The 20,741-nt window shown below is 43.2% G+C and overlaps 1 protein-coding gene across 1 annotated transcript in view; it reads right to left on the bottom strand.

The window, feature by feature from the left end:
* The window catches only part of LOC111565599 (protein unc-13 homolog B-like), a 279,044-nt gene that overhangs the window by 180,874 nt on the left and 77,429 nt on the right, over positions 1–20,741 (bottom strand). The window contains exons 10-11 of the mRNA XM_055011386.1: positions 4,854–20,507; positions 1,576–1,872 (exon numbers count right to left, since the gene is read on the bottom strand). Coding sequence (XP_054867361.1) covers positions 1,576–1,872; positions 4,854–20,507 — 15,951 coding nt within the window. The remainder of the gene's footprint in view (positions 1–1,575; positions 1,873–4,853; positions 20,508–20,741) is intronic.

The raw sequence follows: 20,741 nt of genomic DNA, 5'->3' as shown, positions 1-20,741 counted from the left end.
GAAAGGGCTTTTGAGAAGACATAAAGAACACAGAAAAGATCTCTTGTTCGCCCATCCTGAGAGATGTATTTATTTAAAATCAGCTCCTTGCTCTCATGTCTTCCTGATCCCAATTTTACATCTTAAAATAATCTTTTTTTTCTCTCTTTCTACACTGGTGTTTATCAGAAATAATCATCTCCTGAGACAATAGAAAACTCGATAGGCTTATAAATAATCCTGCACAATATCAGAAATGTGTCTGTGATTAAATTCAAGCCTCTTCTCTGTGTGTTTTATCTGTTCTCAGAGTTGTCACGCTTTTAGGATCTACATGTAAACTTAAGTTTCCCAATGGTTTATCGCAAAAGTCAGTAATAAATGAATGAATATCTATCTTTCTGTGTTTGGTGTCTGCACATTCTGCTAGTTTTAAACTTGGCAAGTGAATTGTTGGGGACTCGAGGAAGTCCAGTGTTGAATTTGAAATTGCTTGGATGAGCGTTAGCCAATTTTAGTTTTAACTAAGCCAATGACTAATGCTAATGCTAATGCTAATATGCCAGTGACAGCACGAGTTTTGTTAATTTTCTCTGTAACTGGGTGGTTTTTATGTGGCTGTGGCAGTAATTTCCATAATGTGATGATGTACTCAACTGCATACTGTTTATTTTCCCTGCCATCTGGTTGGAAGAAAGTTTTATCCATTAGAACTGTTACTTTGCAGGAAGGATTTAGCATTTCTCCCACTGTGATAGGTTTGGTAGGTTAATTAGTGATTCTAAATGAAATGTTCAGGGTGTAACACGCCTTTCACCCAATGCCAGCTGGGATTTTCCTCTTATTTGTCTATTTTTTGCATCATAGGAGAAGATTCTTGGCCATTTTCCACTGGAGAAACTTGTGGGCTATTCTAGGGGATCCCAAAAATTGGTGCCGCTTCTGTAGAACCTCTTTCTGCAGATCTCAGGGCTGATTGGTTAAAATTGGAGAAGACAAATGCTGATTGGTTTATACTCAAAAAGCTCCATTTTTCTGCTTTCTCGATGTCAGGTGGCACTTTGCTCTCAAAAATCGCCATTCACACCATAATATTCACCATACAGGCAACACATAAACCTCCATGGTTGTCACAGAACTTTAGTTGTGTCCACTAGCTGCTATTTGCCATTCGTGTAGTGTGGTCTGAGGTGACATGGAGGTCAAAGTTGTTCTACACTTGAATAAAAACACAAACTGCCCTGAGCTCCTGCAGAGAAAAGAAAACCTTCAGAGAAGCCTATAAGCGCAACAAAACAGCATCTAGTTTTCTTGTGTTTCTCCTGTTATTCTGAAAGTGAACAGGATAATCTATCTTTGATTGATCTATTGTTTTGCTTACATTCACATTTTAGGCACACATTCATTGACGCTAAAAAATAAAAGGACGATTAATTTCTGATGAGACAAAGAAAAGACCAGTGTGAGCAGAAAACTTGGGTTTCGAAGCTCTACTTGCTTCCTGCAATCTAACTGACAAATGTTGGTTTTTGGAATAAAATTACATTCACAAATTCAGCTCAGTGCTATTCAACTTTAAATAAGTTTATTACATACCAGATTTTGCTCTGATTCCTGTTGTCCTGGCTGTACAAGGCTGGTTTTGGCTGGATGACTGAGGAGTCCTTCAGGTCTTTGTTGGAACCAGGCTCTGGTAATGCATGCAGCTCCTTCTCAGCCTCTTCCTCCTCCTCTTCTTCCTCATTCCACGTGGCCGGCTGGCTGTGGAGAGGTGGACGAGCGTCTGCTGGGTGGCAGGGTTCTGGATGTCGGCGCTCCTCGGGCTCAGAGCTGAGCTGGGAGCTGACCGGGCTCAGGTTACCCGATGAATCAAAGTGACTGCTGTCAGGTGGACTGTGGAGCAATGAGATTGTTACTTAAAATACTGGTTGGGAAACAGCCTTGCAACTAAATAACTACTGCAGAAAGTTAAGGTTTTACTACAAAATTCAATTTGGAAAACTGCCACTTCATGTATATTTGTGAAATTGTCACAGATAATAGATTTTTCTTTGTTTTGAGTCACAACTGTGAATTTCAGGCCTTGATTTTGAATTTTAAAAATGTGACTTCAATACAGATCAGCCAAGTCATTAACCCTCTGAACCTAAAACCCTGCCAGAGGCTTTGAAAAACATGTCATCTTCTTAAAAACTGCCAAATTTTCACCTTTTATCACAGCCAGAAACCGTAAAAGCAGAAAGAATTACCAGACTATTGGGCTTTTGACAGTTTTTGGACTTTAACTGTTCATGTCAGGAACAAAATCCTGACATTTCATCAAATTCACTTAATTCTACATATCCTATTTTAAAATTTGTCAAAAATAAACAGCTTAAACTAGCTAAAATGTGCAAAAAACAATAAATTCTGCATTTCTCTGTGCAACTGAGAGGCCAATTGTGACTCAGCTGCGAGAAACAGTCATTTAACAAAAATTCTGCGACTTTTCAGCTGAACTGCAGGCTGTGTTTAACAAAAGCAGATAGGTGATAGATATGGAAACAATCAAGACCTGTAAGTAGTAAAATATCTATAATGTGTAGAGCCACCTTTTTTTTCTAGCGTTGGTAAAACCTGTGGTCAGTTGGAAAAAATGTTGTACAAGCTGATTCCAATTTTTGTAATTTTTCTGTCAAATAAACAATCAAAAATTGTACATTTCATTGCTATTTTTTTATGATATATGACATTATACCTTTGATGTACTACACAAAATACATTTCTGAGTTATTTCTGCTTCTAGTCGTGGTTGTTCTGTTTCCGTAGAGGTGCAGTACTTTATGTTGCTGTGAAAAATAAGCCCACATTGAGTAAAAAACGCAACATGAGAGGTTCAGAAGGTTAAAAAGAGACTCTGGGTTAATTAGAGGTAAAAGCAAACGCACAATCACTAACTCTAAAGAAGACAATGGCACAAAACAAGTAGAACAACAGGCAAGGGCAATAAATGAAGCTGAATGCAGGATTATTTAACATCAGTGTCAAAAAAGAGATTTAAATCAGTACAGCCTTCTCAGAAATGTGTGGTTGTGGTCTAAATTTAATTAAAATTATTCACATTTTTGAATAATCTGAGAGCGTGAAATAAAGAGATAACCGTTGTAATTCACCTGCTGTGCTGCATTTACTGGATCCATAAAAAGATAAATACATGGAATTCTTTAACCTTTTAATAACATTTAAACTAAAAGGTTAAAAACTACCTGGATATGCTGAACCTACCTGATAGAAATCATAAGTCACTGACTGAAAAAGAACGAACTGTGTGGCTGCTGGATGATGGAGACTCTTAACCAGTAAAAGTGGCTCTGAGCTTTAACTGCCGTGATTTACTCTGTGCTGGTCATCAGCCAAATTACTTCTCACTGCTTCTTTTATTCCGGTGTCCAGCCGGCCCCCACGGTGTGCACCGCCACACCAGCATAAATCTATCAGTGTGATTCATATAAACAAATTGGCTGAGACTTGGAAATAATTCAGGGAACTGCAGGGCACGGAGCGAGGAGGAGCTTCAGAACCGCCTCACTAGTGAAAAGCTAATAAATAAGAAACCGTCACTTTCTTCACTCATTGTGCTTCCATCACTGTCAGGAAAAGCTATTACTAAGGCGGTCTAAGTACGAAATGACTCCACTACATTTGCACTTAATGGTAAATGACGGGTGATCATTTTCTTCTGCTGGGGTTTGATCATGAAACTCACAATGTCAGATTTTACAGTTTATTCTATGCAGCACCACCTTCAGGTTTTATGTGCTGCCTTTATTTAATGTGCATCAAAGTAAAATCTTTCGTCTTTCTTCATTTATTTGGATTCTTGTTTTTATTGTTCTGTAAATGTTAAGATTAAAACCTGAGAACTTTGATAAATGGGTCAACATAGTTACATTCAAATTAAACCTTTTTTTCTGCAGGAATTTAAAACAACTAGGTCATTAAATAATATAAATAATTATCAATATTGACTAAACAGGAAAAGTATATCATGATTTTTCAGCTTTATCATTCAGACTTAATCCACAATTAAGACTAGCTCATGAGAATAAGTAATAATTGATGATGTTATGTAAACATTTCCTATGTACAAGTTTAAAACACAAAGTGTTTTATTGTTGTATTCACATTAAAGTTAGTACCGGTGTACCTTGATAAATAGGCTAAAGTAGCTAAATAACTGATATTAAACCTTTTCATCTGATTCTCTCTGCCTCATTATATAAAAGGTCATTAAAAAATTGTCAATAATTATGAATGCTAAGTGAAAATAAACATTTTATCTTGATATTTTTTTAGTTAGGTCGCCCAGCCCTAATACAATATTAAGAGTCTCTTCCCAGAAAGTGCTACAGATCATATCATACAAACGTATGTACAAGGTGAACAAATTTAGGTATTTGTGTTGTTTTGTACTGTTTTGCATTAGCTGTGTACCTTAATAAACAGGTTGAAGTGGTTAAACTTTGAAAAAAAAGGTGGCTAAACTTGAACTAAACCTTCTTTTATGTTTCCATTGGTCTCCACTGACATAAAACATCATCAATGATTATCAAAATTGACTAAAACAAACCATTCTATTATGATATACCTTTCCTCTTTATAACACAGTCCTGTCTTCTAGACAAGAAATTCATTTTGTTAACTAAATCTAAAAATGCACAAATCTAAAATATGTCTGGTATCAGGGTGGGAAATGAACCAAGGGGTCGACATTAATAAAAACAAACTCTGGAAAATGAGGAACGAATGGGAAAAGAGGAGCAGGAAAGGTGCTAAACATTTATCTAAACTAGCATGATAAATGAGCAATGCCATCTATCATAATTTATACTAGCCTTTTCACTGTTTCTGTTGTTAGTAGATCCTTTGGTTGGTCTGTTCCCAAATCTGCATGCGTGGTTTCAGGCATTTCGTTCTTATATAACTCACTTGGAGTGATTATTAACTGAGGTTTATCCGAACTCTCTCTTCTGGAAACCGATTCAGAGGGGAGTCCAGACAGTGGCGACTGTGCTAAGGTATCGCAGCTTCCTGTTTTTGAAGTTTCTGTAGGTCCTTCTGTATCGCTGGCATCTGCGCTTCCAGTTTCTCCAGAACCCGGTGAAGGTTTCTCAGATTCTAGCTCACAAACTTCATCGGTAGGTTTTGGACTTTCGGATTGAGGTTGGGCTGTGACTACTGGAGGGGTGGATTCGGGAGAGTCGGAGGTGCCAAACATTGAGCTAAGTTTCATGCCAAACACAGATGGAGCAGATGTTTCCTCTTTTCCAGTTGACTTTTCATCCTGGAAAATACCAGCTGAAAGGCTTTTAAAACCAGAAAAGAGGCCACCATCTGTCTGCTGTGGCTGTGGTGTCTTTGCAGTAGGAGCTGGAGATGCTGAGGTGGAGAAAAGGGATCCAATAGTTGATGTGCCTTCAGCAGCTGCAGACATAAAGCCAAATTTAGGTGTTGTTAGACCTGGTATGTCAAATATGCCCTTGGTTTCTGGTGCAGCACTGTCGGACACTGATTGTTGAACATGCTCATCGTCCACTGTTTCTTTCTTCACAGTAGATTCAGTGAGAGAATTTTCTTCAGCCTCCGTTTTGTCTTCTCGTTCTGCCTCTTCCACTAACCCCTTCTCAGGAACCTCAGACTCCTCTGTGCTTTTGACATGTCCTTCTTCACTTAAAGGCTCTGTTTTTGTGTTTTCTGTGTTTTCAGATTCTGTCACATTTGCAGAAGGATGCCCAGGTTGAGATTCTGAGGCAGACTGTTGAGGTTCCTCAGGTTTTGTTGTCTCCGGGCCTTTGAATATACCCAGGAGGTCACTGGTAAGAGATTCTGTACCAATGCTACTTGGGAGGCCGAAGAATGAGCTTTTCTGTTGTTGGTGTTGTTGTTGTTGTTGTGGCTGGCGAGGAGCCGGTGAAGATCCAAAGAGTGAACCAGGTGAACTTGAAAAGAATCCACCAACTGTTGGTGCTTTAGTTTGTGCGCTTGGGGTTGAAAACATAGACATGAAGCCAGAAAATGGGGCAGGTTCAGGGGGCTTCTGTGGTCTTGGCTGTCTTGGACCAGCCATTCTTGGCCCAGCCATTCTTGGACCAGCCATTCTTGGGGGACCCATTCGCGGCCCTCCCATTCTTGGAGGTCTCATTGTTTGTCCTTGTGGGCCAGGAGGCCTAGCCATGCCTGGTTGTTGCTGTGGTGGAGGACCAGCTGGTGCCACTGAGTTGGTATCTACAGATTTTTCATCATTTGTGGACGGAAGCACAGCATCAGAAATATTACTTTCTGAAGTTTTCTCTAATTCTCGTGCAGATTCTTTAATAGTTTCACCAAGCTCTGATTTTGCCTCAGTTGGTTCCTTTGCAGTGTCCTCAGAGGTGACTTTCAAGTCTTTTTCACTGGGTTTTTCTGATTCTGTAACTGCAGTTCCTGCGTTCATCACAGATTCTGCAGGAGATGTTTCTGTTTTTTCTACTGAATCAGCTACAGGTTCCTCTTTAGGAGCTTTTTCCACATCTGCAGCAGCCACTTGTTCATCCCCAAAAACTGGGATTGGTTCTTTCGTTATTGTTTCCACATCTTGGACTGCAACTTTCAAAGCCTCCTCAGGTGACTTTTCCACATCTGAAATTGTTGCTTGTTCTTCACCAACAACTTTCAAAGCCTCCTCAGATGATTTTTCCACATCTGAAATGGTATATTGTTCTTCAACAACTTTCAAAGCCTCCTCAGATGATTTTTCCACATCTGTAACTGCACATTGTTCTTCAACAACTTTCAAAGCCTCCTCAGATGATTTTTCCACATCTGTAACTGCACATTGTTCTTCAACAACTTTCAAAGCCTCCTCAGATGATTTTTCAACATCTGTAACTGCACATTGTTCTTCAACAACTTTCAAAGCCTCCTCAGATGATTTTTCCACATCTGTAACTGTGCATTGTTCTTCAACAACTTTCAAAGCCTCCTCAGATGATTTTTCCACATCTGTAACTGCAGTTTGTTCTTCACCAGCAACTTTCAAAACCTCATTAGGTGATTTCTCCACATCTACAACTGCTGTTAGTTCTTCATCAGCAGCTTTCAGTTGCACCTCAGTTTGCTCTTCTAGCTCTGAAATTATTACCTCCCCATCAACGACAGCTTTTACATGTTCCAGCTCAACCATACCTGAGCTTGTGGTTTTATCATCTACAACGCTTTCTGGCATTTGCAAAGTGTCCTCTTTTTCTGATTGTCTTTTGATGCCAACTATGTTAGTATCATTGCCAGTTTTTGATGCACCAACCTTCTTCTCAACATCTGCCGACTCTTTTTCTGTGTCTACTTGTGCCTCTTGAACATCTTGGCATGTCTCCTCTACTTGAGCTTCCATTTTACCTGAGGATGCAGAAACAGGCTCAGAGGGTACATTTTCTAAGGTCTCAACATGGCCGTCTTTTCCTTCTCCTGAAAGATCCTTTGTGTCTGGGGATTTCACTTGCTGCGAGTCAATGTCATCCTTGACAGGAACTGTTATTTCAGGCTCTGTTTTGCTTTCCTCCAAGAAAGACATTCCAAATAGGCCAAACCCAGATTTGGGTTTATTACTATCAGAGCTCCCACCCAGTGAAAACACAGAAGATACTCTGAAACCACCCTCTGACTCAGGTGGTTTAGAAGCTGTGGGATGTCCTTCTGGTGGTTGCTGGGATTGTCCACCAAACATAGAGAACAATCCTTTTCCTGGGGTCTCTGTACTGCTGGGTCCTGGTGGTGCAACTGTTGGTCCAGGTGGCCGTGCTCTGGGTCCAGCTTGGGGCTGGCCACTAAGACCACCAAATTTGGAAAATAAACCTGCACCAGGGGCTTCTTTAGGTGCAGTTGAACCCGAGAGGATGCCACCAAATATAGAAGACCCAGGGGAAGGTCCTCTAGGTGGGGCTCCACCCCCAGGAGGACCTCTGGGACTGGGTGGTTGCTGAGGTGCAGACCCACCAAACATGGAAAACAGGCCTTTTGCTGGAGGTTCTTTGGGTGGAGGACCTCTAGGTCGCATACCTCCAACAGTTGGACCTCTTGGACCAGGTGGTGGCTGACTACTGGATCCACCAAACATAGAGAATAATCCTTTTCCTTGGGGCTCTTGTGGGGTTGGTGGTGGTGGTGTTTCTTTGGATCCAGGTGAAGATGGTGCATTTGACCCACCAAACATTGAAAGTAACCCTGTTCCCGGAGTTTCTTTGGTTGATGAGCCAGGGAGAATACCACCAAGTATTGACATTCCAGTTTGGGGGGCACTCTGCTGTGGGGTTGCAGAAGAGCCACTAAACATAGAAAATAAGCCCTTTCCTTGTTGCTCACTGGGCTGTTCAGCATGCTCATCAACCTTGGCGGCTGAACTATCCTCCTTGGAGACTGTGGTTTCCTCTGTGGGAAGGCTGACAGGGCTGGGCTCAGGTGATGGTAAGGTGACATCCCTTTCAGTTTTGTCATGAAGCTGTTGGACTACTTCAGGTGATTTTACATCTGAAGCTGATGGTACTTCTTTCAATGAAAAATTGTCCTGACACTTAACTTCCTCAGGCAATACAGCATCTGAAGGTGTGCTTTCATCCTTGTTGGGTTCAATTTTTACATCATCTTTTGGTGGTCTGATATCTACAGTTGTGCTTTCAACCTCACCAGCCAGGTCATTGGGAGGCTTAATTACTTCAAATGGAGCAATGCCTGGAGCTGTTGATTTTCTGTCCTCAGCAGACAGTTCAGCTGGTGGCTGAGAAACCTCAGTTGTCTCTGATTTTGCATCAACTTCTGGCAGGGTATCCTCTATAGTTGAGCTTTTTACAGTTGGGATCTGCTGTGAGTCTTGTTCATCTGCATGTGTTTGATCTGCTGTTGTTGGTGCAAGTGGCATCTCTGGTGAGTCAGTCTTGACTTGCTCTGATTCAATTGATGTATCTCTGCTACTGAGTCCTGTAAGACTAGCATCCTTAGATATATCAGATTGCACAACAACATCGGTTACAGCATCCTTACACTCCAAAGGTGTTACTGCAGTGTCTTCAGAAACACCGCCCTCTGGAAATTCAGGCTTGTTACATTCACCCAATGCATGTTCGTTTGTCTCGTCTTCTGGTGAACTTGCTGCTGAGACAAAAATATGGGGCAGTCTAACATAAGGTCTTTGCCCACTTGGTTCAGTTTCTACACCATCAGGAGATATTCCTGAGGAGTGAATGCCAATGTAGATTGACCTTGGCTGGCTAATTTTTTCTTGTGATACGTTAGCCACAGAATAAATCTCACCAATTGCAGTGCTGGCACTAACAGGCTGTGTGGATATAGCAATTTTATCTGTGATGGCAGAAGACTCTTCGGTAATTGCTTTTGATGCAGCCTCTGACAATGTTTGTGATAGTTCTGCTGAACCACCACTACCTAGAACTCCTTTGGATGGTATGGCATCTGGTATAGTCGGTGAAGTTTCAGAAAGAGACAAATCTTTTCCTGGCATTTCGCTTGTATCTAGTGTTGCCTGTTGTTCCTGATAAACTGAAAAATTTCCTTTGTGTTGTGATTCTGTAATTCGTGATGATCCTGGAGCCATTTTTGTCTGGATGATTGCAGATTGATCTACAGATGACAAGGAAGCAGCTAGTATACCTTCCACTGGTTGAGATTCAGTGATGGATTCTGTTTCTGTAGTTGGAGATTTAAGGATGCCTTTCCTGTTTGACATATCAGAATCATCTTCTCTGGGAAGTTCAGTAGTACGGTTATCTTGGGTACTAACAAGTGCTGGTATGCAAGACAGACTACTTGACACAACAGGAATTTGTGGGCTTAAAACATTTTCGTCTGGCATTTTCACCACAGGTCTTACTGGGGCAATTTTATCTTCAGCATAAACTGCAACATGGCTAACAGGAGACATTTGTGTTGGAGTAACTTGTGTCCTGTGATCCACAGGTGTAGACACAATCTGAGTGTGGTGGGTTGTAATAGCAACTGGTTTTGTACTGACAGATGGTTGTGAATCTACACCACTAAATATCGAAATCAAACCCTTGACAGAGGTGGATCCCATTACTGTCGAAGATACCTTTGGTCCTTGCAATGTAGCTCCAATGTTGCCCTGGTGAGGAGAACAAGTCTGAACTTGTACAGGAACAGGGTCATGTTTCATGGTGGGTTGTGATATATGTACACTAACTTCAGGTACACGCTGAGCTGAAGCCACATTACTTGAAGATACAGGTACAGTCGGTGTGTAATATTGCTGTGCAGGAACATTGCTTTGGCATAGATCAAGCTGTTTTGAGAGTTGAAGAGGTCCTTTGGCAGAATAATCGGCAGCTGCACTCCTATGCACAGTTGGTACATATGAAGACTGCAGAGAAGGATCAGCTCGGTATCTGTCTTGTGCTTGTTGAGAAACTGAAACAGACTGAGCATTATAAGACAGTGCAGTAGGAGCTGTTTGGGATCTATTATACTGTTGCTGGGTAGACAATGATTGTGCAGTACTTGTCACCATTCCACTTTCTGATAGGCTTTCCTCAACGCTCCCACAGCTGTCAACAGTTGCCTGCTTAATAAGAATTCTGGGTTTAGTGGTCATGTCATGCTGAACATTTGTATCTTGTCTTTGCAACTTTAGAGCCTTTGGCTGAGAGCTTGCATTGGATGAATTCCATCTCATTTCCATACCAGGACATTGGTATTGCTGTTGTGGCAGTGAGTCTTGTGTTTGCAGCTGAGGTTTATTTGGAGACAGCTGATCAGGCTTCTTTGATTCAACATTAACACTACTGTTCTGGTGATATGCATTGGCCTGCATAGTCTCGGGAACAAAATTCTGAGGAGGCTGTATCATTCTGTGAACAGGCGGCAAAGATGGAATTGAAGTATTCAGTGGTGCAGAGCCTGTTCCCAACTGCCAGCTGCCATGTACTCCAGGTTGGGTGGTGATCTGGTTATCAGTTACATATACCCTATACTGTGATGACTTCTGAGTGTGAGAAAATGTGACATCTGCTCTGACCTCCTTAGTAGTGTCTGCAAGTACAGATTCTTGTTGATAGTACATACCATTTTGAGACAGAGAGGAGACATTAGGAGAGGACAGATCCTTTGCATCTTGATGGCTAACAAATATGGTTTTGCTTTCAACATCCACAGTCAGGTCCATGATGCCCACAGATGTTTTCTTTTCTAGCTGATTTCCAGTTTGCCTTCTTTCAAACATTTCTTTCTTTGCCTTAACATTTGTAAAGTTCATGGGTTCTCCATCTTTTGGTTCAATGTCATTACTCAAAACAGGAGTTGTACTCAGGCTCTCTTTTGCAGAGAAGTCCACCGGCTTATTTGGTTGTTGTGTGTCATTGTAGGTGGCTTTTGATCCAGAAAATACCTCATTAGAATGGTAGGTAGATATCTGTTTATGTAATGTCTCAGTTGTTTTGACGCCACTCAAAACTTGTCTTCCTGGTTGATGTGCAGATTGCTCCACTATAAGTGGTACACCAACAGAACCATTCCTCGTTACAGTTGCCTTGTTTCTGACCAGTGGTACAATTCGAACTGGAGAAATTTCAGGAGCTATTTCACATTGCTTCTGCTGGGGTTTTGGAGACATGTCTAGGAAGCTTCTGATGGAATTGGCAGGTGCAGATACTTCCTGAGGTCCACTGTGCACCAATCCTTGTTGCTGTGGTGCTACGACTGTCTGCTGCCTTTTAGGTTGGTCCTGGTAGGGGTGTGTTTCTACAATTAGTGGGACACCGACAGAATCTCTTCGAGAATATGCATAGCTTGTTGGTCTTGTCCTTACCAGCGATACTGGATCTGAATTGTTTACTGCTACATCTGATTTGCATGCTCTCTTTGACATATCTAATGTGCCTTTAACAGAGTTTGCTGGAGATGTAGTGAGTGAATACAGTTGGGTATTAGACTGAGTGACACCACTGGTCTGCCTTATACTGGAGCCTTGCACTGTCATACAGCTGGCAATTGGTTGATGCAGAACAGGGACAATGTTTCCATCCAGGGTTTGCTGCTTTTGCACAGGGGTCACAACTTGTGATTGCATTTGGCGTGTTGATACCTGTGGTGTTGGTTGAACCAGGGGGATACCAAAAGAGCCTTTTCTGGCAACTGCTGTTGCACTTGGCTTGTTGAGAACAGAAACTGCTTGATTTAGAATAGGCTCATTTTCAAGTCTTTTTTCTAATATGGCACCAAGAGCTGCTTCAGAAGGAATATCTACAACTAGTGGTAATCCAACAGAATTTTTTCGTGCAAGTTCACGGGCACTTGGCTTGCCTCTTGTGAGTGGTATAGCTTCAGCATTTGTTCTCACCTCTACAGCCACCTCCTTCAATATGGCAGAAGATTTAGAAGACATATCTAGTGTGGCCTTAACTGAATTGGCAGGTGCTGTGGGTTGCCAGGGTGGTTTACAATTTTCAAGAGATTCATTAGACTGAACAGACTGCTGCCTGGGTAACGACACTTTCCAGTTACCAGATGGAGCTACCTTATTCTTACCAAAACATATTATCTGATTTTCTGTAATAGTAGGAAAGAGATGCTCCTCAGCAGGTAGTGAATGAATATACTCTGTTGTCTGTTCCTGAGGCTCTGGTGATTTTGCTCTGTATGACAAGTCAAGAGATTCTTGACGACTAAGACTTGTGCCTGTCTCTACAGATAGTAGTGGTTTTCTCCTAGTCAATGACAGTGCCTCACAGACAGCATCCTTTGATGGCACAACTGTTTGTTTGGTTGTTGTCTTCGCAGACATATCTAATGCTGCTTTAACTGAATTTGCTGGTGCAGAGGTTTTCTGATATTGTTGAGCATTTCCACAAGATCGGTATGGAAGAGGTGTAGATATTGTTCTGCAGGGGGTCTGGTGTGTGAAACCAGTTGCAACAATTGGTGGGCTTTGCTGCATCTGCAGATGTAAATTAGATGAACAACTCAGTTGTTGCCCCTGAGTGTCTACTTGTTTTCTCATAACAGGGCTCATAAGTGGTGAGGTAGGTACAGAATTTTTTGGTTCAGTTTTTGCAGTTTGTTTGAGAACTCCATCAAGGCCTGGGGCTTTACTGGAAACCTGAGTATCTGAAGAGCTTGTTTTTGGTGATATCATTACATTAGTATCTGGACTCTTTGATAATTCATCAGGCGTATGAGCCAGCTTGGGTGAAATACTTGCTGCAACTTTGCCAGAGGCTTTAAGATCAGTTTGGTTTGTCTTCGTTGTTATGGGGGTACTGTGGGAGGTTGGTAACCTTTGGGTTTGGACTGAAGAAGACACGTGGCTAATTCTAATTTCTGGCCTGGACAATCGTCTCTCTGATATGTTGTGCTGATCAGCTGGTACATGCTGAGAAACTGTTGGACTTTCCTGTAACATGCTTAGAGTTGGGTATTCTGATTTTGACCATTCAGCTTCGTCTTCCTCAGTTTGTTTGGTGAGATCCACAACTGGGCTGGTCTGGTCAGTCAAGTCCACGTTTTCCATAGTATCAAGCTGCTTTTTCTGGTTGAATTTTTTCAACTTGTACTTTGTAAAGTCAACAATTTCAGTTTTTTGCGTAGGTTCTACTTTTGCATCTGTTCCTTCTTTTTGTTTGGTGTTTTTGTTCACTGTGGCAGAAAAATCAAGGACTTTATAGCCTAGTAGAGAGCCGATAGGTGTGGCAAATGATTTCTGATTTCTGTTGTAAAGGTAGGCTTCACTGTATGTATCTGAATTGTCATTCAGTATATGCAACTTTGGTGTAATTTCCTGAGAGGAATCTTGTGGCTGCTTTTGAGATGGGGAGGACTTTTGGTCCACTGCTGAAGTACTGCTCACTTTGCTAATGGGAGACATACCTGTTCCTGTGGTAGCATTTGCTTGTGATAAAACTCTAGGTTTGTCTGCCTGAGATGGCTGCCTTGCAAGTGTGGGTCTCTGTGGGGAAACTGAAGGAACAGCTGAGGTAGTTGCCATGGGGAAACTCCTAACAGAAGCTGCCTGTGTTGAAACTGCTGCAGAGCTGTCTGCTGTCCGAACAGTTGGTGGTGTAGGCAGTTTCCTTCCTGACTGTGCAGGTCCTGGTATCTTTGAAGCTGATGGGGTCCCAGTAGGAATTTTTGAAGCCTCTGAAACCTTGCTAGATACTGACGATGACAAAAGAGGTGGTTCAGCTTTACTTGCATTAGTCTTAGGAGACATTCCGCCAACAGGTGAAACTACATAGCTCGACCTTTGTCTTGGTTGGTCTGAAGATGTATCATCGACATGTCCAATCCTGATTTCAGGAATTGGGAGGCGTCTGCTTGGAGAGATATGTGCTGAATAAGACTGAGGGGGACGTATAGGTGAGGGTGCAGTCATGTCTGGTACCCCCTGATTTATCCAGTATGGCCCTCCACGCCCTCCTTTTTGTGACTTTAAAGTAAGATCAGCTGCCTCCACTGGCTCTTCTTGGTAGCTGTAAGTATTCTGAACCGACTCCATCTTGATCTTTTTAAGCTTGTACACACTAAAGTCCACAGCTTGCTCTGCTTGAGAAGCTATAGATTCCTGGAACATTTGAGAAAAGCTTTCCAAATTCATGTTCATTATTTTTTCCCCTTTCCTGAGGGCAGAAGTTAGGTCTATGGGCACATCTGAAAGCGCAGATCTATTCAGCTGCTGGCCTGGAAACCAGAGGCCTTTGTCCTCATTGCAGAGGGGGATTTTAAAACCGCAAAGGGTCATTTTATCTGCTTGTTTTTGTTTCAGAATATTAGCAATATTTTCTGTGATATTTTCTAGAGCTTGCACATCCTCTGGGGCAGCACAGGCATAGAGATGTCTTCCAGCTCTGTCAGTTAGAAGAGAATAAATGTATTCCTCATCTGTATAAACATAATATCCACAGTCCCCAACTTCAGCTGGCCACCACATCCCTTGGTCCATCAGTGAAAGCCATTGTTGATACCACTCAGAATCCTCAAATAGCATTTCTTCATCTGCATCCCCCATAGCACCTGCAGACTGGCTTAAATCTAGAGCACCACGTCTTAAATCAACTGGACCCTTTTTTGTGGCAAGTCGTTTTAAAAACTCAGTTGCTGATTTCAGATCAAATTCATGATCTTTTATATGACTATTGATTGCATTTTTTTCCACTACTCGGCTGAATTCCTGTACACTGCACTGTGTAAGTGACTGACATCTGTTTAATCTTGTCTTTGTTTTTTCTATGGAGAGATTGATAGCATCACCTCTAACAATCCAAGGTTTTTTGTCTACTTCACTCAGGTCATTTAAATTGTCACAGCTACTCCAGGGTTTCTTGTCCTTGCAAGTCATATCAAACAAAACAAGATCTTCATCTGGCTCAAAAAAGCGATTCCTGCTCTCAAAAAGCTGGGCAGTAGCATCTCTCCAAGGATGTGAGGGTACATTGAAGTCACTAATGTCCATTTCTTTAGGGTTGAATGATAAGTTGTTCTCCCATTGGGGGGTTCTAACTGTGGGTGGTATTTGCCCTTGGCATGTCTGGTAGCGCTCCTGAACTTGAGTGGCTAGGGCTTCAGCCAGGGCGTAGTCATTGAGTTGTTGCCACAGTAGAGCTTCTATGAGACACTGATGCTCATATAACTCTGGTGGAATAACACCATGCTCTGTAAAATTGAACAAAAGATCCTTGTAACCATACTCATCTGCTGTCCCATACAAGAGACGTTCAATTTCCTCAAGGTAACGTTGGGTTGGGGAAACAGTAGGATCTTTCCAAACCTGAGAATTTCCAGGGTCTTTAGAAGTATCAGCAACTGGAGTAGCTGCACTAGCACCATTTGTGAGTGTTACTGTAATTGAAGGGATATCATCCTTACTCTTTGGCAGTATTCGCTCAAGAAGGCCTTTTTCGTTTTCCTTTCCAGGAGCAGGAGGAGTACTCTCAGTGGAGCCCGTTTTGAAAATGCTGGATAACAGACCAGGAGATGAGCTACTTGCACTGGTTTTTGGTTCGTCCTTCCCAAGCTGAGGAGTGGATGGCTGCTGTGTCTTTGTTGATGACTCCTCTGAGGCACTAAAAAGATTTGTGAGAAAGCCTTTTTGAGCCGGCCCTTTTACATCCTTATCTTTGGCCGCATCTTGGGAAGCAGACACCTCTACAGGTTTAGTTCTTTGAATCTGTGGTCGCCCCTGTCCTGCACGGGGCTGCTGTTGGTGTTGTGTTGTTTGGAGGTTCCCTTGATCATTAGGTGATGGTGACTGTTCCACAGAAGCTGAAATTTTGTTTAACAGACCAGAGAATAATCCCCCTGATTCAGACTGGGCTGGACTTTGCGCCGTCTTCGATTGACTTGACTGAGCATGTTGAGGTGGCTGTGGTTCCTGTGGTACATTGTCACCAGATGCAAGCTTGAGAATGCCTGAAAGCAAGCCTCCACTTTGACTGGGCTGCTGGGTTGCTGTTTGTTGAGAGCTTGTAATTTTCCCAGGCTGTTGTTGTTGTTTTTGTTGTTGTTGTGGTTGTTGTTGTTGCTGAGGTGACGCCTGGCCAAACAGACCAGACAAGAATCCTCCTTGCTGACTGGTTTGAGATGACTGTTGACCTGCAGGTTGACCAGGTCCAGCAAGGTTTGGTTTATTTACAAGTTGAGATCCGGTCTGTGGGGTTGATTGTTGTGGTGCATCACTAGCTGCTAATTTATTGAAAAGTCCTGACAATAGTCCACCCTGTTGCTGCTCTGGTGCAGAGGCAGCAGGTTGTGGAGATATCTGGTTTTGCCTTCGCAGTGGTTGCCTGTTACCTTGTTGGGGTTGCTGCTGGTTTTGCTGACTAGCGGGTGGTTGCTGCTGAGCTGGAGGAGTTGGACCTGAAAACAACCCCGACAGAAAGCCTCCCTGTTGATTAGGTGGCTGCTGGGTTGTCTTAGGGCCTGGTCTCTGTGCCTGTTGCTGACCTGGTTGACTCCCCACTGTAGGCTGTGGGGGTTCAACTGCATCTGCAATTTTGTTAAATAATCCAGAGAGCATTCCTCCAGGACCTGTGGGGGGTTGTTGTGGAGGGACTTGGTTTTGCCGTTGTAGGTTTTGTCTGTTGCCTGGAAAAGAACTAGGCTGGTTCCCTGGTTGTGCAGTCTGTGGCGGTTTTTGTGAGGACTGGGGAGGGTTTGCAGGAGCAGATTCTTGGCTCCCAATTCCAAACAAGCCAGAGAGGAAGCCTCCTTGTTGAGGAGATACTTGCTGCACTGGTTTTTGGTTAGTTTCTTGAGCACCTGGCTCTGACTGTGGCTGAGAGGGAGTAGGACTAGGCTCTACAATCTTGTTAAAAAGTCCAGACAACACATTACCTGGCTGCTGATTTTGTTGTGCAGATTGTGTAGCCAAAGGTCCTTTAGGTGGCTGGGAAGCAGTTTCGGTGAGTTTCAACAAACCCCCAAACAATCCACTGGATTGAGGCACTGTTGCTTTTGGAGGTTCTGCAGTTGGTTCAGTCTGCTGCTGACTTGGTTGCTGATCTGAGGCTACAAGTGGTTTTGGCTGCTGGTTAGGCTGACCTTTGTCAGGAGGAGGTACTTCTGTTGAACCTGATTTAGTCAAAATCTCTGCTGACTGAGTAGGAGGAGTCGTCCCTTGACTCAAGTTTTGGTCAGCTGGTTGTAAGTCTTGACTGGACTGAGTTGGTGGGGACCCAGTCACTGTGTCTGTAGCTTTTTTCAAGAGCCCAGATAAGAGTCCTCCAGTAGGTGGTTGTGCAGCAGCAGGTTGTCCTTGCCTTTGAGGGGGAATTTGGCCAGATTGGCCTCCTGGCAATGTTGATGAAGACTGATTTGTAGGGGAAGAAACATCAGAGGCAAATTTTAAAAATCCAGACAACAGTCCTCCTGACTGCTGTGGGGCAGAACTCTGTTGTGTCTGGAGGGAAGACTGGGAAGGTGATGAAAATAGGCTCGAGAGCAGACCACCCTGTTGGGGCTGACTATCTCCTCCCTGGACCTTATTGTCAGGTGAAGCACCTTCAGTTGATCCTAATTTCAACAATCCAGAGAGAATTCCTTGACCCTGTGGTTGTGATTTGACTTCTTCCACAGACTTGGGAGTAACTTGCTCTTTAGAGGTGACATCTGATTCAAGCTGGACATCTGTCTTGTGCTCAGGATCTTTTTCAGACAATATTTGCTCCTGTGATAATTGCTCTGTGCTGTCAACAATGCTCTGTGTAGTTTCAGGGGTCAATGGTTCAGTATGCAGCCCAGTTTGACCGCTAGGTTTGGTTAGCGTCACGGTGGGAGTTAGTTGTGGTTTTGCAGGTTCTCTAGCAGGTTCACTTGGGGCTACCTTGAATAGGTTTGAAAACCATCCAGTTTCTGTGTTTCCTTTTGGTACACTTTCAAGAAGTGCAGCGCGACTTGGAGAGGGAGATCTTGCAGGGGTGGGGGATGGACTTCTTGATGTCGCATTGGTGTCTTCACCAGATGCAAACTTAAGAATCCCTGATAGCATGCCTCCTTCCGCTTTTGGTGGGGTTGTTGTGGCAACATTTTCTGAGGAGAAAAACGGGAGTTTGAGTTTGTTGCCCAGAAATGACTCCTCTGTGGGCTTGGTGTCACTCTGTGAGGAAGCTTCTGGAGGAGCTGTTGATATGAGTGTAGAGAGAGATTTCTTAAAAGGACTGAAAAATCCTGTTTCCTCTGAAATGCTTTCAGGTTTTGGTTCAGATATTGTGGTAGTTTTTCTTTGCTGAATATCAGGCAGCTCACCAGATGACTCAGACTCTGGAAGAAGTTCAACTGACCCACTTCCTGTTTCTTGGGAAAACTCAATTGATCCACTTGCTGTATCTGGCAAAAGATCCACTGATCCTGTTCCGGAGCCTGGTCTTGTGTCTCCTGATAGCTGTCGCTCTGTTTGCGAGCCCTGTCTATTAGGGCTCACGGATCTGTTTGCCGGCCCTTGCAGGGAGTCATTGCTTGTAGCAGAAGCACTCCTTTGTTCTGATGGCTGAGGTGATGGCTCTCTAGATGGCGGTGCACTGGAAAAAAGTCTCAAAGGACTAAGTCTTCCTAACATGCCCTCAAACCCAGATGTGGGCTGGGCACCAGTGGATGCATTGCCTTGTGCCTCTGTGCTAGCATGTGTTGCTGTCTGTCCAGCATCAGCTTGCCGACTGGTTTCTGATGATTGGAATGGCAAAAGAGACTGAAGGGAAAACTTTTTTTCTGGTCCGGACTCCTGAGAGGCAGGAGGAACTATGGCTACTGGTGGGGATGTGCCACCACTTTTGGGAATGAATGAAAGCAGCTTTGAAATGCCAGACTCAGGTTGAGGTGATGCTTGGGAGGTAGGTGGTTCTGTTGCACCACAGGTTTCTGTGGCTTCAGTAGTAGGTTTAGGGATGAAAGACAGCAGTTTTGAAATACCAGAATCTGCCTGTGGTGGTTGGGGGGATGGTGTTGTGCCTGAAGCTTCTGCCTCAGGGGTTGGCTTTGATCCTGTGATTGTACTGAACAATGAGCTCATTGCATTCTTTACGCCAGCTATGCCCTGTTCAACAGTGCTATCCTCCTTAACATCAGGTTTGACTTCAATGCTATTACTGTCTGCAGGTTGCGCAGCTTTAGCATCAGTTGGCAAAGGCGGAAGTTTTCGTCTAACTGGTTTAGGCATTGATTCATAGTTGTTGATCTCCTCCTCTTTTACAGCCAAATATTCAGACACTGAGTGAACTAAACTCTGCAGTTCACCCATTGGATCTACATATTCATCACTCGGCTCCTCCACAGGAGACAACATGGGATCTTGTCCACGACCTGTTCTCCCTTTACTTGAAAAGCCTTGTCCTCCAAAAGCTGATGTATACCTGCCAGGGTAGTAGTAGCTTTCATATTCATAACTAGCATCCCCTTCAGTGAAAGCCAGGTCATCCAGTTCCTCCTCAGATCCAAAGGAGTACTGCATCTCATCTGAACCAACTGAGCCATATTCACTCCTGCCTCTGATTCTTGCGGCTTCTTCCCGAGCAGCTTCCTCCTCACGAAAAGCTGCATAACTCTCAAGTGTGTCTTCTAAAGCCGTTTTGGCCCACAGTCTGGTCTTGTAAAGCAGACTCTCTCTGTCCGTCTGCTGTCGTAGCTGTTTGACAGAAGGAATTATATCAATTTCAGGAGGTGATGACTCATCCTCAAAGCTGCCGGCTTCCCTGTAAACTAACCGCACTTCTCCACTACCAAAGCCGTGCCGCTGCCTGTTTGTTCTGCCACTCAGTTCCTGCGTATCCTCTGGGGAGAGCGCATCACATTCAACTGTCTGATAGAATCTGCTGCCTTTGGAAGAACTGTCACTAATCCGGTAGATGATGCTTTTATCCTCGTCCTCCCACATTTTCTGCTCAGCATCCAAGTAATCATCCAAGACACCGCAGTCAGGCACTTTATATTTACTCTCCCAATCCTCCACACCCATACCTGAGTCAACAGGGATTATTCTAACTCCACCCTTATTGTTTGATCGCCTGGATTCAAACGAAGTAAGGAATAAAAAACAAGCAAAAAAAAAAAGACACCATGCAGGAAGGAGTGGAGCATGATGCATAGAAAAAAGAAAGAAAGAGAAAGGTATTAGACTTGAATTTTAAAAAGCATTAGACATAAATCAAAAGCAGATCATGCAAAGAAAGTGTCCATGCAAGGAAAGAATTAAAACAGCAAATGAAAAAAGCCAACTACGAACATGAAAGTGCGCACAC

Source organism: Amphiprion ocellaris, chromosome 6, assembly GCF_022539595.1.
Source record: "Amphiprion ocellaris isolate individual 3 ecotype Okinawa chromosome 6, ASM2253959v1, whole genome shotgun sequence".
Lineage (NCBI taxonomy): Eukaryota > Metazoa > Chordata > Actinopteri > Pomacentridae > Amphiprion > Amphiprion ocellaris.
This window is presented reverse-complemented; position numbering and strand designations above follow the sequence as displayed.